Genomic DNA, 16,486 nt, shown 5'->3' with positions numbered 1-16,486 from the left:
TAACCTCACGAATACTTTCCCATTCTCCAAAAATAAATCTAATCGAAGAAGTGAAAGGATGTGACATCGAATAGTATTTATATGCAGTATGTATTAACACTATTACCAATGTCGAAAATTTAACCAATTCCTTGTGTCTATGTACGTGCTTTAGTTAACTGACGCGAAGTGGAGGAAAATATCAGTGTAATTTATCTTTGACCCGAATTCAAACTGCTGTAGATGGTGTTCTTGTTTTCTGGTCACTTGAACACGTTTATGTAAATTGAATTTTGAGTGCTTTAAGTAGGTTGATGGGTAGATACTTGTACCTTGAATATATATGCTTGAGTCATACAAGCTTAAGCTGATTTCTACTGTTTCCTACAGAATTAAGCACTGAGATGGAAAGTAATAACTTTAACAGAATCCTTTACGTGGAAATAAATATTTGAAGTTAGATTTTGGCAGACACAAGGAAATTTTGTGGTGTGTGTGGTTTTTTTTTGTGATTTTGGCAGTAAGAATAATCTAATACAAAATTTCGATAGCAGTCTCCCAGTTTGAATTTTCCTATTTATGGCTATTTAAACATTGTTTTGTGTACAGGAAATGCCATCATTAAAATGTAGTGCAGGTTGCATTTATATTTAGTTTATAATTTTTCGTATGATTTATTGTTTCATATGTTGATATTTGCTTTTTAACCACTGGTTTTGCCGATTTTAAACCAAAAACACAAATCAACTATGGATATCGCATTTAAGCACTCCATAACACAATGTGTTTCTGTACGAAGTAACAACTGAATTTAATACTAGGAACAAATCATATGCTAACATTCGCATGGCATTTTAAGTTGTTTTATTATTTTGATGCTTTCATCATGTGTTGATTCAACAGTATAAGCCTGGAGGACAACTCTAGTACGTGAACAGTGAGTCAAGTATTGCTTTACGCCTGCACTTTGTCATTATACATCTGTGGTGTAGGAAAATGAACATCCCAGAGCGTAATAGAGATGCCTGGCAGGATTCGAAGACGAAGTTTCAGTCCATATACAAAAAAGTGTACTGTACTTCCTCAAAATACCCCCCCCCCCCCCCCGCCAAAGTTTCTATCAAGAGCCAGGAAACTAGAGGCGAAATGTCATGCATTCAAGACACGGTGTTATTATACGTGTCACACGTACCGTGACAGCTTCTGTTGTATGGAAATACTGGACATCACTGTTTTATTATCGTCGCCATATTTATAATTTGAAAGCAGAATATATTTATAAGACATGTGGTACATGCACGTTCAATCTCAGCGCACATTTCATATAACTGATCATAATGAATGATTGCTTACCACTAAAAAATTCGAACAATAAAAACAGAGTAACACTGACTGCACCGAAAATTTAGCATATATTGAATTATCACGATACTTAATGTTAAGAGCCCTAAATTCCCTATTAGTAATATTTCTCACAACTCACAAATTTGCATGACCGCCATGTTAGTGATAAGAGGTTACAATGTACGATGGCCTCAAATGTCATTAAATATTGATTCTCATAGTAATTCCGACTTGATTTAGGAGTGGTTAGAGAAATAAAACGAGCACACAGACGAAAGTTTAATCTCTTCTTGGAAACATTTTGTTTCTTGTGATTGCAGCCAACCCTCAGGTCAAGCCGGAAAACTGTGCCAAAAGCAGTTCCGGAGCGAGAGGAGACGCCATCCCGATACCCAGATTACTGACAAGCGCGCTACTTGTGCCAGTGGCCTCCTGTTTCATCGTGAAGATCATATTTCTGTGGGGACACCAAGGATGGGTGTAGTACAGACTCTGAAGGACCCTCATCAACTGAAACTTAAAGAGCGGACGCGATGCAGGAGGAATTACAGCCAGGAACATCACGTATTTTCTTTAGAGAATAGAGTATGACTCCTAGGGTGTTTTATTTACCGGTACATTGGTTGACCTTTAGAGCATCACTTCTAAAATTACAGAGGTGTAGGTAAATAATTTATGAAAATGCTTCATTGCGTAAGATTTAGTTAACACAAAGATCGCCTGGTGTTGGTTCTTGTTGGTTAAGTCGCGAGATCTACCTAATTTCCAATTAATTTTCGCTTCTAGAGGCTAACGTACTTCAATTTTAGTGTAGAATCCAACACAGAACGGCAAAGAAGGGAATGAAGTTAACGAATATATTTTTCACATTTTTAAAAACACAGTATGACCACAATTTTTTTTTAATGATTTGAATCATAACACGATAAATCATGTGGTAAATTCTGTAATCTGCTTATGTTATCCTATGGCTACATTTTAAGTCGTCATAAAATACCGAGAACCGATATTTTCGCTTAATAAACTAAGATAATTTAAAGTTAAGTTTAAGTATATCTGAACCAAGGAGATTAATATCCATTGCATGGTCCTGCTGTAACATTATTATGCTAAAATCTCATTCAGTAGTTGATTACTATACAAGTACATACTCGCGTATCACATATGACGTCAGAAACATATGGTCATCTCTGAATGGATGCAGAGTTATTAAATTCTACTGTAAAGGGATCTAGCATTCATGAATGGAAAACAATCTCTTATAACTTTATACTGCTTATTTTATTTCGTTAACAACAGTTCATGACACTTCGTAAAGACAAGATATTTTTAGTAGTTATTTTCTTGTAATAATATTTTAGTATAAGCTGATTCAACTAACTTGTCAAAGTCGTCTAAGATAAAATTTTATGTCACGTTTTGTGTAAATTTCCGTTGTTGATTCAGTTGCAGTAATACGTTTAAATTATTTTACCAGCGAACAAACATCATCATTGTGAAGCTGAACATTCCCTGTAGTGCAGTGCGTTCTGCACTCACGAGACTTAGACGTCGTCGTGCAATGACTTATTATAAGTTAGTGTAAAAGTATTTTATCGTGTGCAGAAATGAAACTTCTAAGTAACTTAACAGATTCCATGGAGCAGTCTTTCTCGAGAAGCTAAAGCTAGTCAAATTTCCGCCTTTTATGGAACTCGAAAGTTCATGACCGTGTTCACAAGAACCCGCCATCGGGCCCTAAATTCAATTCCAATCCTCCAACGATATTTTTCTAATATATATTGTAATATTATTATCCCTTCTTTGTCTAGATCTTCCAAGTGGTTTGTTCCCTCCAGACTTTCCAACTGAACGACTGTTAACTTTCCAAAGGGGACTTTGCTCCTGGATGTATTTATTTAGTTGGTTTACAGAACTCGACTGTGCGCATCAAACAAAAACAATTTGTTATAACCCCTGTTCAGTAACTAATCAAAAAATAGATACAGGAATGAAGTAATTAGGCACGATAATGTTTTCCTGTGTATTTTAACAGAAGTTCTTAAAAGACAAAATAGAATCAGACACAATCAGAACAATCACAGCACAAATTTATGCTGCATTATTGCTGTTTATTTTAATGTTCTTGTCCGTAGGCTTTCGCGGCTGTAATTCAATGTATAACTTTGGCTTTCGGGTGGCAGCCTCATGGAATATTTGGTATAAGCCAACGTTTCGGCAAACATTGTAGTTGCTACATTCAAAAGCAACTCCAACCCAAAAGCCGAAGTTATATAGCTTCATTTTGTTCATAATACTATAACTTTTATACCTAATGACTTAAATCTTAATTTGTTTATCGTGGTCTCCTGTGTTGTGACATTGTGCAGGCTTTTACTTTGTAAATGGTTAACCAGTGTTTAGGGGGGATGTATTGCCTCTATCTTTTGGGTAGATGCATGCGATACGTTCTTCCGAAGCTTTGGTAATAACCTAGACGACTGGATGGTGTCACAATCGACAATAACAGTTGACATTTCCACAGCTTTAAAAATTCCACATATATGATTTTTAATTTAAGTATCTTATTTTGTTTGCGTAACATTTTAGTAAGATCGTGTGATTTATTCGAACTTAACCTACACATTCAATATAATATCAAATGCGAGATGTAGATTATGGAATTTTGGTTGTGTAAGTTTGTGGAATAATATCAGATAAGAACCAGAAATTACCTTTAACCCCTTTGTATTTGAATTCGGAAAACTTCGTCAAAACAATGTGGTTCTGGCACATTCCTCCAGTATTTTATTGATTTGGAAACAATATTAAGTACATTCACATAGCTATAAAATAATAAGATACACTTTGTTTTTACTTTAAAGTTCTTCAAGTTCGATTTTGTAGTACTGCGACCCGGACGATATATCTGCTTGCTTGTGGTCGATAGACCGTGATTCAGACACGTGCAAGCAATTTTTTTCTTCGTGATTGTGATGACCCTACTTGTTGAAAATCAATTTTTTCAGCGAGTGTTTGAAATACGGATACTATAATTCTGTGCGTAGATTCTTGAATATTATTTACGTCTATTTCGGAAGAGCTGTTGCGTATAAAAGATATCATATCAAATTGGAAAGGAAGAATAGACTATAAAAATGTTGGCTGCTTCCTACAAGTCTCACTTCAGTATCGTGTCCTGAGGAACAAGAATATAAGAAACGATTTCAAATACCGTATATAAGTGTAAAAATAACAAACATGATTTAACACATAGATAAGAAATTAACTAAGAAATAAATCTCACATTACTATTACTGACAAAGTAAGAGACTCGGATTTAAATGAGTGTAAAACTGATATCTGATATGAGATATTCAAAAACATTTGCATATCTGAAATTAACTGTAAGCTTTTAAATTCATAGAAGTATCTTATCCTATATTGCCTTACGATAATTAGTTAAAACAATGTCTTCTAAACAATAAATAGTTAGTGCCTGATAACACTGATATAGAGGAGTGAATAACTATTGCTAATACTGAGCTTGGCTTTTAAAAATTAGGCTATTTGGAAATATTTGCCACCGGAAATACTGACGTATAAAAATAACAATTACATTTTGAAATCCTACATTCTTAAGTAATTAAGTTTACATATATTTTATATATACTTCCTTTAATCTTGAAACATATCTCACTATTTAATTTAAATTTTCACAAAAATATTGAAATGTAATATAACGAAAACATATCTTTAAAACGGTATAAAAATATTTTAGGCCTATTCTCCTTCGGCATACACAATCTAAAGACTAGGTCAAACAAATATATAGAAAGGAATGAAATTCATTTATTGACAGTTATTTTAATTGTCGCTGTTTGTTTAAATAGTGATTTTTCAGATGCCTTCTTACAAACATTAAATCAAAACTGTAGATTTTCTGAATTAACAGGGGTGGAACTGTAAATTAAATTCGGCATTTAAACATAAGAATCTTAAAGTGATTTTAACAGACAATAGATTACACATATCTTCAGAGGAAACGATTTAGTAACAAAATAAACGTGTTGTAACACTTTGCAGATTTTTTCACAAATTGTGTTATAAAATGTAATTAGGAAATAAGTTCTGTATTCAGTAATTGGAAAGAAGTAACGATGTATAAATGTGATTAAGACTTTGTATTTATGTGTGTAGTAGAAGAACGGTTCTGTGTAAAGGGGAACAAGAATAACTGAGGTTTTGTTTTAGTGTTATAACTAAACAGGGACTTGATGTGAAAACATTAATTTTCAGTGTTAAAGTCCTGGTTATGACTAATACTTTTCGATGATAACAACGGACATATAGTAGGAAGATAACTAGACCAAGTGCTTCTAAAGAGTGTTAGTTGTATATCTGTGTAGACAATTTCCATTAACAGACGCTGAAATCAGTGCTGCTTTGCGTGTCGTTCTGCTGTGCAAGAATAAATTACACCTTATACATATCACTACGAAGGTAAGTTATTTTCTCTTTTCTTGCAAACATCACTAGTTGTATATCCACTTATCATGAATGTATAGAAATGAAACATATTTTCAGCTTTGTGATACTAATATTATTTCGAAGTTTCGAGCTGAGCTGCTTCCTACATTCTGTACTGTATTGGAACCGAAAGATTTATTATTTTAAAAATAGTAACACACATAATTTACGTTTGTTATTTAAAATAAATCTGTTTAATCTCGTAGTTCATGGTCTTAGAACTTACTTCATTATGCTTCGTTTAAATATTACCCTGTGTATGTGCGTGTGGATTATAAAAATATGAAATTACTACTTGTAAGTCCCGATTTGGTTCTACATTAACGTATTAAATAAGTATTCCAAATTCTAAACACAGTATTTGTTAGGAATCTATGCAGTAAATGAAAATTAACGTGCTTGTAACAGCGTTTTAAGGTTTGTTCGTGTAATTAACTTTCCTGATAACCGACTTTCAACTAAGCGATACTGCCCGCACATTTTAAATAGTTTATGATTAGTTTTGGAAGTTGTAATTTTATTTGGCCATTAGGTTCTTATGAAGGCGGATGTTGCAGTCAAATCTGCCTACAGTAGATCAAATGGGCAAATAAACGTTAACTATAAACTACTAGCCTGTTTAATTTTGTTTTTAATGTCTTGTTTTGTTCTTCTGTTTTCAGCCTTTCAAGTTGAACTTTAATTCTCCGAGGTTTCCAAGTGCCAACTATTCTCTTGTCGTAAGTGGTGCACTATACTATTAACAATTGTTCATTATTGAAACTTAAAATGATAAAAAAATGTAAGAAGTAATTAATACGCATTGTTATCTTTTAGCTATAAACTAAAGCACTGTCTGCTGCTTGCCTCGCTTCCAAATATTTACTTGCAAAATCAGTACAATGAATAAAATATATTAAACAGTTAACAAATGAAAACATTGTATTTCCGCTACAGCTGCTGTTTATGGGACTTCTATCAGTAGTAATAATAACAGAAAATGCTTCCTTGGTCAATCTGCAAAAATTTTACCTTCCTGCTTGAATTACGTAAAGCTTTATTCTGTTTGAATTAAATAATTTACCTATATTTTACACAAATCCAGAAAATGTGTCTTGTGGTTTAAAATTTGTGCCAGCTGCAATCAGAAATGCATTCATATAGTTAGGTACTCTCACATTCTTTTCAATTTGATCGGCGTAGTTCAATGTTTCGGTCATCGTCACCAGATTTTGTTAGCGTGCACATTTAAATCTTTTATTTTACAAACAAAAATGCTTATTCAAAATTATTAGTTGTCTCTGGTACTCACACAAAGAAAATGTAAGTGGCAAGGTACAATTTTTGACGCAGTGCTGTGTAATTGTTTTAGTGAGAGCTTTGCTTTCAAAAGACGTAATTTATATAAAATTATATACAACCAAGATATGTACAAGTAAACATATTAACGATTGAACGGAAGGAAGGAAATGATGTCATTAAATTTTATATTCCTTTAATTATTTGGCGTAGTTAATAGAACAAGGAAATGAAATAGGCCCATTACAGATTATATCGATTGTGAAAACACGTGTGTTATTTCGCGTTCCAGTTCTTACCATACAAAAAATAAAGACCTCTTGTGAGAAAGACTTGTTAAAATTACGCGTTTTAAATTTTTAAAGTCGTCAATTAGTCGTTATAGTAAAACAGTTGATTGTCTAAATGATACCCTGTTTTGTAGTCGTAAGACATTGGCTCTGTTCCTGCCGCGTCATATAACTGGACACCATGATTAACAGTTCCTTCCACGAGCTAACGCTATGTCAATTATGCACCTGTAATATTTTTCAACCAAGCTTAATGACGTCATTTCTTGCAAACCTGTCTTCTGCAAATTAACTAATCATATCTTTGTACATACTGAATGTTTGTGTTTTCATTTGTACATAATAGTAACAGTATCCTGAGTTATTAATAAAGGCGTGGTAGATACCACCGTACTGAATCATCATTCTAATGAAAATATAAATTAAAACCAGTGTACATTTTGTAATACTCATAGATTTCGTAATTTAAAGAAACAGTTCACTAATTATGTAAGGCTAAAATAATCATGTGTTATTTAATGTGTAAAAATTGTATAGCATGGCGTGCATGTTTTATTAATGACTGGAGGAATATGAAGACAGAATGATGTGAAAATGTTTGTAAAATAATATAAGCTTATAAGGCCTTTTGGAATAATAATGCTCCTTTTTGCACAGCAAAACAAAAATGGATTAGCTGTAGGCTAGTATTATCATAATCAAATTATATTCGGATTCCGAGAGCACAGAGAATTTATTGACGTTTCATTTCTCTCTGTACTTACAACGTTCAGTCTCACTTTGTAAAATTATTACATTGTAATCCCTGAACCTCAAAGCGACAACTTACAAAACAATAGTCACCTATTTTCAAGCTCATATGGTTCTGAATAACCACCAGTTTTTCGTATGGCGATGCAGTGTAATGTATTTGAAAGAAAACTATTGTGACTTTTTCTTTCTAAGCGTATTCCAAACGTTTTGTAACATGACAGTGTGTAATTAACACTTAATAATCATATGTGGTGTTTGTGTAACTTCGAAAATATTTTTATTGTTTTATATGATTAAGGGAATGTCGCTTCACGTAACGTGGCTCGAAGTCGATGAACAAAATATGTTCGTGATGTTGGTAATACTAATCGGGAAATGGTTCAAGATATGACAAAATCACGAGCCATCAGCAAAAGCAGTCCCTATAAATATTACATTACAAAAATATATTTCTCTGAATAAATTAGTATTATTGTGTTATTGCAATTCAGGAAAATTTCTCGGTGAACTTCAGATTTATTACAGCTATTTGTCCAAACACCATTGAAAACTGAACGTTTTGAACGGTGTCACTAAATGTGATCTATAGAATAAAATTTGACGTCAAACATTTCACCACTGTCACACCTGTTTTCTTCAGATTTTGTTCCGTCATTTTAGAATAAAACAAACTTTTTATTAATTTCATATTTGTAATTGTATTCATTGTTTTCAAGAAATTAAATTGCGCAATTTGCGACTTATGTGATGAGAGCCCAATAAAGACAGTCCGTTTCGTAAAGTACCGTTACTCCAAGCGTCCTGTCTTCTGAACATTCTGTTCATTGCAATTGCGTCTTTTAGTTTCAATTGTAAACACACTAAATTATATGTATGCCAGTCAATCCTTTAATACACAGTGGTATCTATATGTACCATCTACATTAACACACAGTACCTCTACATTTTGCCCACAGAATGTATTTGTGGGTTTATTATGATTATCAGAATAAACATGCAATTATTTCCGTAAAAAAATATTAAACATTGATTTCATAACGATGAATTCTGTACTCGTAATTAACAGTAATTTTTAAAGTACTACTTAGATGCTTCAGATTCTTACATTGAATGATAATGCTTGTAATATTCAATGCATAATCAGACAGAAATAGAAACTTTAAGTGACTGTCTGGTATTTATAATTGGCCATAACGTAATTAACCAAATGCCGTATTCTAATACAGATCACTTAGCATGTATATTAATGCACTTACTAACTTTATTACAAATGCCGAGAGGAATCAAATCTCTCAAAGCCAGAACCAATTAAAGTTTTGCATGGGCTGTAAGAGACACATTTCAATCGGCCGAAAATGTGTAAAAATATTAATAAATTTATCTCAAGTGATTCAGTTGTAAATAAATATTAATATTAGGTCCTCATTTGAATATTGCCTTCGATGGTACTTTTGGATGTAACTTTGTGTTGTGCAAGATAATTTTTATACTTCCTAAAGTGAAAGAATTCTGACTGGTAATACAGTTTCTGTTTAGGCATCGTAAGTAAATGCACTCAAAATCATTACTTGTTTGCCGAGGCACTTTGTAAAATCCTCTTCTTGCAATAAAATATTCACTTCATTGTTTTATAGCTACGTGTCACAAAGCTACTATGGTAATTTTCATATGTTCTGTCGATATTAATATTTATACCTTTTATTAACCTATAATTCTTATTTAATGTACATTTTAACACTTAAAATAAATCTCTAAAAGTGTTTCATGACGTCAGATCGCATAGTATTGCCGTACATTTTAACGAGAAGCCATCAAAATATAAGTAATTCCTAACATAGAGCCTGAAGATAATTTTGAATTAATTTCTCACTCAGCAACATAATGCAGTGTACTCATAGCCCATATGAGCGCCACGTCAAGAATTAGGAATTGAACTTAGCAAAAAGATGACAACCTTCCGTGATTTTGCGCCGTGTAGTCTCGTAGAAATCGGCCGACGTTTCAGAGGTTCTTACTGCCTTTATTATATTATTAGCTCCCTGATAATGGCGGCAACAAGCACATCTAGATCGTCGTTTATTTCCTACGAGGCAATACTGCGCAACACCCCAGAAAGCAGTCACCTTTGTTCTTACTGCCGTGAGAACCTAAAATCTTACCATCAAATTCCTAGAACATTTATAACAAACAGCAAATCCTCTGGGGCATTCACACCCCACGGAACTTGTATATTTTCTATAGGAAATTCGATTATTTCGAAAGATTTTAATATTTTTCCATAACTCTACAAAATACATCCAAATTCAGTTGACTTTTGTTTCCGAATCTGAACAAATAAACGGCATCACAAATTATTTTACATTATCAAGTTCAGTAGCCAGACTGTAAAATGCAACTTCTGTAGCTCATTTTAACCGTAAAGCCTAAATATACGTTGACGTCTATTTAGTGAAAACGCACTTTTCCCTAATAATAACCTATAAGCGCTAGTTATTGTTAGTACTAGGCCTATTATTACATTTAAATTACATTTTAATCTTATAAATCTACGCTTACTCATTTTCAGTGCCAGACAATTTAATTTCGTCAATATTGATACCTAATAATGAATATAGATTTTATTGTTATGTATATATTATCTATCTTAGAATTCGCCCAATTTAATTTCAATATAAAAATTTGAAGTTTTAATTTCAAATGCAACTCATTAATGGAAACAATTCCTGGTTGCTTGGTAACAGAGCTTTAAATAAATAAATAAATAAAGTACATTGCTGTGCTACTTCGCACGAGAGTCATACCTTAACACTTCGTTAACTTTCCTACGCGTGTTTTCATTTGCCTGTTGTATACGGCATATTCCATGTTCTACCTCAAGTGATTAACACCAGATGGATACGCTATACTGTGCATCACTTGACAGATGTTAATATCACGGATCTTGTGTGTTAAGTTTCACTAACTTATATGTGATTCATCACCTGCAATTTAATTACTTTATGGCATTTGGTTTTTGCTCATGACATAATGTGAAAAAAATACAATTAGAACAGAGTCAAATTAGATGAAATGGATCTAGAGGCATTAGTCTAACGTTAACTTCGATAAATAGCTCTTTTGTCCACAAACCTCCGTAATGTTTTACGAAAATTCTTTAGCTACATTCTTCTTAGAAGTGAAAAGATCTGAATGTGAATCTTTAAACTGTCTTGGTGCGTCAGTCTTCGTTTGTAAGAAGTATGGAATATATACCGGATAAAGGAGAACAGGCATTTGACATGGAGGATTGAATAATAAATTGGAGTAGATAAAGCTTTGGTGATAAGGCAACGTTGTTGTTTAAGGGTTTGTGGTCAGATGTCGAAGGCAAGAGTGGCTTAAGTCAATTGTTTGAATATTTTCATACATACATCAAAGCAATAACAGGCCAAATACAAGTGTGTAACTATGAAAAGATTTCAGCTGGAATGGAAACAAATTAACTGCTGCAAAAAAAATTGTTTTCCCCATGTTTACATAAATACCAATTATAAATGTTATACAATTATGTAATTGAAGCACAGATGATAAAGGGATGCGTCATTTTTAAACTTGTTATTCTCTTTCAGGACGAAGTCATTTAATAATTCTGACAATGACTTAGTCACTTTTGTTTCCAATTTACTAGTTTTAAAATTTCAATGGTTGTTAACATTTTTGTCAAAAATAGGACAGAATGGACAGGATGAAGCTGAAAATAGGTTAAATTATCCATTTTTAGAATATATGCCTCTCTTACTTAAATTACAGGGTAAACAATTAGTTATAATGTTTAGAAACCTGTATGTAGAACATGAGTTACTTTTGTTTGTTTAGTGCACAACTGCAAAATAAGGAGATCTGTGTATTTAGTTAATTAAGATCACATTTTAAAGACAAATGTATATTTCGAAAGAAGTTCTGTCAAAATTACAAAACGCATCGAAACAGCAGTATAAAAACTGAATTACTTTTTTATCATGACATAATGAATTACTTCAGCCATTGCAGTCGTAATATGCTTATGCACATTCTGATTTTAAATAAGTAGATTAATAAATATTGTATTGTAAACCCCGTTGTTGCTAATGGAATTCGTTGTTTAAATACAAACATACTTCACATACATTTTTAGTGTTAGTTCATTTATCTTATGAAAGTAAAGTAGACATAAGTCCAAAATCCCAACACGTTTGTTCAATATGTTTTGTTTAACACGGTTCCGCAAAAGCAGGCGGACGAAAGAATTATTACTGTAAAGGAGATAAAAGATACATTTCATTGAAGTACATCTTCATCATGAATTCTATGGAATGTTCATTTATTTATGGACCTAGTACTAATTTGTTGCAGATACAGATTAATTTTCTTCCGTCTTACCAATCTTGAACTCTGAAACAAAAATGAGCCCCTCAATACAACGTACAAGCTACAGCCATTATATTAGGTTAGTGACAAAGGCGTTCAAGAATATATACGTGCATTATATATAACTTACATTTAATTACAACTTTTAAGTATAATTTTGAAGCCAAAAGCATCATAAATTATATTTAATTAGCTCATTTTACAATTTATAAAGACATTAAAATTTCCTTCCCCTTCTGTATTTTCACTATTTAATTCTTTGCAGTAAGATTGATCTGGTACATAACCAAGTATTTGTTATTTTGTTCAGTTTAAATAATATAAAATACACGGCAATGATTACAATGTTGGTGAATTGTTCATATTTATTAGTTAATAAGTGTTTGGTATTTAAGATAAAGTTATTTTAGCAGAATTTGTGTTCCTGGCGGCGGTGAATATAAAGATGGCTGTCTTATGAATACAGCCATATTCATAAGTATTTTAGCGTAAAATTATTTTAATTCCTTACGTTTGACTGCGAATTAGACTTTTATATTCGATCTTATTGCAAAACACATTCGGGAGAAATGAAATAGTAGAAGGTAAAAAGGTAATGTCCTGGTGCTTAATAAACAGAGGGTCATATAAATGTATGGAGGTCAGTGCTAGCTTCGCGTCCTGTCTGCTTGCCTCCGGGAAAATAGAGCCACTGATATCGTTGCATAGCAGACAGGGTGGGCCCCAAAGCCGATGTAAAACGCGGTAGATAGAATAAAGCGTTTTTCCTTCTGGTATTTGAAACGTGGTTGTCCAACCAGTGGTCTAGCCACTACAATAGGTGATAAGTGAAAATTGGAAACCAGAATTAAATGTCGAATTTTTCATTGTTTTCTTACTTAAACGTCAAAATTGTGATGCGTAAGCCGGTAAAAATTTAATAATACATGGAGCTGTTATCTTCAAATGGAATGACAGTAAAAATCGATCTCTTTGTTAACAACTCCGATGATCATGGCGTCCAACGTGACAGCGCTGGATAATCGTACGTTTAGAACATAAAAACTGTAATTGAATACGTGACAGAACAGTGATTGCTTGGATTTGAGTCGCAACATATCCAGCTTTGGCTCACATATTACAGAGTTTAGGTACATAACCGAATTGCGAGATGAACAATAAAAAACACTGAATTGATTTATATATCTCGCCGATAGCGGTGACTCAGCACCGTTTGGGAAGCGTGCACACAGGTCGTAGGTTCGAAGTCCTCTCGGGACCTGTATTACACAAACGTCATGGTGTAATGACTAATGACTGGCTTCATTATCAGGAGAACGAGATTTATCATGGCATTCTAGTCTCGGAGTATTATTATAAAATAGTTCATGAACGCTTTCATTTTCATAATTTACTACTTAACAATCACAATATTCTTAACATCGACTAGACTTTATAATCAGCTTCCTCTGCTGTGAAATATTTTATTAACCTCAAATGTTTCGATCACATATTTTGTATCGACAAAGTCGACATAGCTAAATATCACACTTAAAGATATTTTATAGGGCCTGTATGCATGTATATAATTACCAGATTATTCAAATGTGATTTAATTGTTGTATTGCACTAAACTGTAAAGCTGATAGTTCTGCTTTCGCTCTTAACCTACTTACATTGAACTGATTTAAAGTTGTTTCAAACACTTCTTCTAGTCTCATTTTGTTTCATGTCCATCTTATTTTAATAAAATGATAAAATGTGAGTCTTTGTCCAGTCTTATACATATATTTATATGTATTAATAATATAAACTTCCTTCCGTTACATACAAACTACATTCATGCCTCGTTTTTTTTCGTGTGTATAAACTCCTTCAAAAACGTGATTTAGAGCTACGCTAAAGAATATATGTACCCTTTTGAGAAATATAATAGTCAATCATAATTTATAAATTTAGACCCCTTCAAAGCAAGCTTAAATATTAAAAAGATATATCCTTGAAAATACCAAGTACAAAAGTAACAAGGACTATTATGTGCAAGCTAATGCATTTCTTAGTGTATGGGCCTAGGAAAATTTTTTGTTTTCTCGCACAAAACTAAGGAAACACAGCTTACGCTGATAGTTACCTTTCCAGTGAAACTCAGTAAGCACCAAGCCCCGGATATCACACCTAGGAACACATCACGTGACTTGCGGATTGTAATTCTGCTCCTATCCATTCCCTGACGTGCATAGAATCTGTATATTCCATCTAGGCTTTACTAGATAGCTGGCTGCAATAAACAGTATCAAGGACGTGACATGAATTCGACATATTTCTCTGTCTTCAATCCGCAAATCACCAAGTTATATACCGAAAAGACGAACGTTATCTAAGAAGTATAGTACGCTGAGAGTTGATCATTCATAAGCCTGTTTCTTAGTTTACATAACTAATCCCACAGAACAGAGTTCTCTCTAAGTAGATAGTATTTGCTCAGCCACCCGACGAAATCCTTTCTAACTCCTTTACGTAAGCGGCATATTTAGTACATTGTTCACATTAATCCGCCACTGGACCTTGTCTTGAGATACTACCCAAATCCAGTCCACATTCTTACGCGATGTTAATTTTAAGATCCATTTTAATCATATGTTGATATCAACACCGGCAAAAAGTATGCATTTCCCAGTGTCCAACGCGTCATACATGCCCAATTTAGCAACTTACTCCATGGAGTGAATGTTATTTGCTTCAAATATGTATCAAATATAGCAGTCATATTATTACTTTTCAGCACTTACAGAGAGCCACCTAAAGACGGAGAATTAAGGTTGAAATTTGCATTGGATATTAATAGACATTGAGACAAATTAAAAATTGTTTTGTAGACGGACTGTCAACATAACGGATATTAAGATGAATCTTTCTGAGAAATAGGATGCGAGGATATGGATTTGATTCAACATTGTTTTTGTTTAATCATGTGTGTTTTAACTAAATGCAACGAAAATTATTTAATCTTTGTGTAGTTATATACCCCCATGTTTAATTACTCTTGTGACTGGAATCAGGTTAGTATATTTACTGTTGATTATCTCTCTCAATTAACAGATGTGAGTAGAGTAAATGAACGTCATAATCAGTGAGGATTCAAAATCACAAATAACGCATCTGTAAAATGTGTGTGCTCCAAATTGAAGTTCATATTTCCACTCTACCAGTAATCTCAACAGTTCATTAGCTTTATTAATAATCTAATTTATGACTCTATACATGCTAATACCCATGTTAATAATCTATGTTAACAGTAAATTTGTATTAACAGTAAATGGATTTCAGTGTCAAAGAGCAACGAGAAATCGCAGGCCCTGTTCTATGCAGTTATATAATGTGCCCTCTTTTTAATAAGTGACCTGCTTTCATTCAGAAGTGTTTTTGAAGAACGGTTTTTAGAGCGTTCGACCTGTCCAATTTATTTATTGCATTAATGTAAGTTTTAAACACTCATCTAATACCGCTCAAGAAGTGCCTGAATATTTTCAGCAGTATATTATGATAGTAACTCCTATTTGGAAATTATTGAGAGTAGCATGACATTTTAAAAGCATTATCATAACAGATGATTTCCTCTCCATGAAAAATGTCCAAGTTATGAATATTCACTAACCTCGGTTGTCATTTCTTATTTTGAAACTGTTTCGGTGATATGGAAACCACATTTTTATTATATTAACTATTTTAAATGCGAATACATGTCCGTTTTTTCTAATGCCAAGGCCTATTTTCAACCAACAAAATTCTCTCACATGTGTGCTGCTTAATTCCTGGCAATGTCTGAGAGAATTTACTTTGAAAATTTGTATTATCGGATAAGAGATATACAATGTTTATAAACGTTTAGAACCATTCCTTATATACAGAATAAAACTACGCGTACATGTTTTGGTATATGTCTTATGGATACAGCTTTCTACACTTTC

General features: G+C 32.9%; 1 protein-coding gene across 6 annotated transcripts in view; it reads left to right on the top strand.

The window, feature by feature from the left end:
• LOC110831950 (acetylcholinesterase) overlaps nucleotides 1-12,299 on the top strand; it is a 322,930-nt gene extending 310,631 nt beyond the window's left edge. For all 6 annotated transcript variants that reach the window (XM_087355399.1, XM_087355400.1, XM_087355398.1 and 3 more), the window contains 2 exons: nucleotides 1,644-5,805; nucleotides 6,495-12,299. In XM_087355399.1, the coding sequence (XP_087211525.1) occupies nucleotides 1,644-1,807 (164 nt within the window). In that variant the 3' untranslated portion in view covers nucleotides 1,808-5,805; nucleotides 6,495-12,299. The remainder of the gene's footprint in view (nucleotides 1-1,643; nucleotides 5,806-6,494) is intronic.
• Nucleotides 12,300-16,486: the final 4,187 nt, after the last annotated feature.

The sequence above is a fragment of the Zootermopsis nevadensis genome, unplaced genomic scaffold (genome assembly GCF_977971745.1).
Source record: "Zootermopsis nevadensis isolate Lab colony 2312 unplaced genomic scaffold, Znev_1.0 Znev_ptg000024l, whole genome shotgun sequence".
Taxonomy (NCBI): domain Eukaryota; kingdom Metazoa; phylum Arthropoda; class Insecta; order Blattodea; family Termopsidae; genus Zootermopsis; species Zootermopsis nevadensis.
This window is presented reverse-complemented; position numbering and strand designations above follow the sequence as displayed.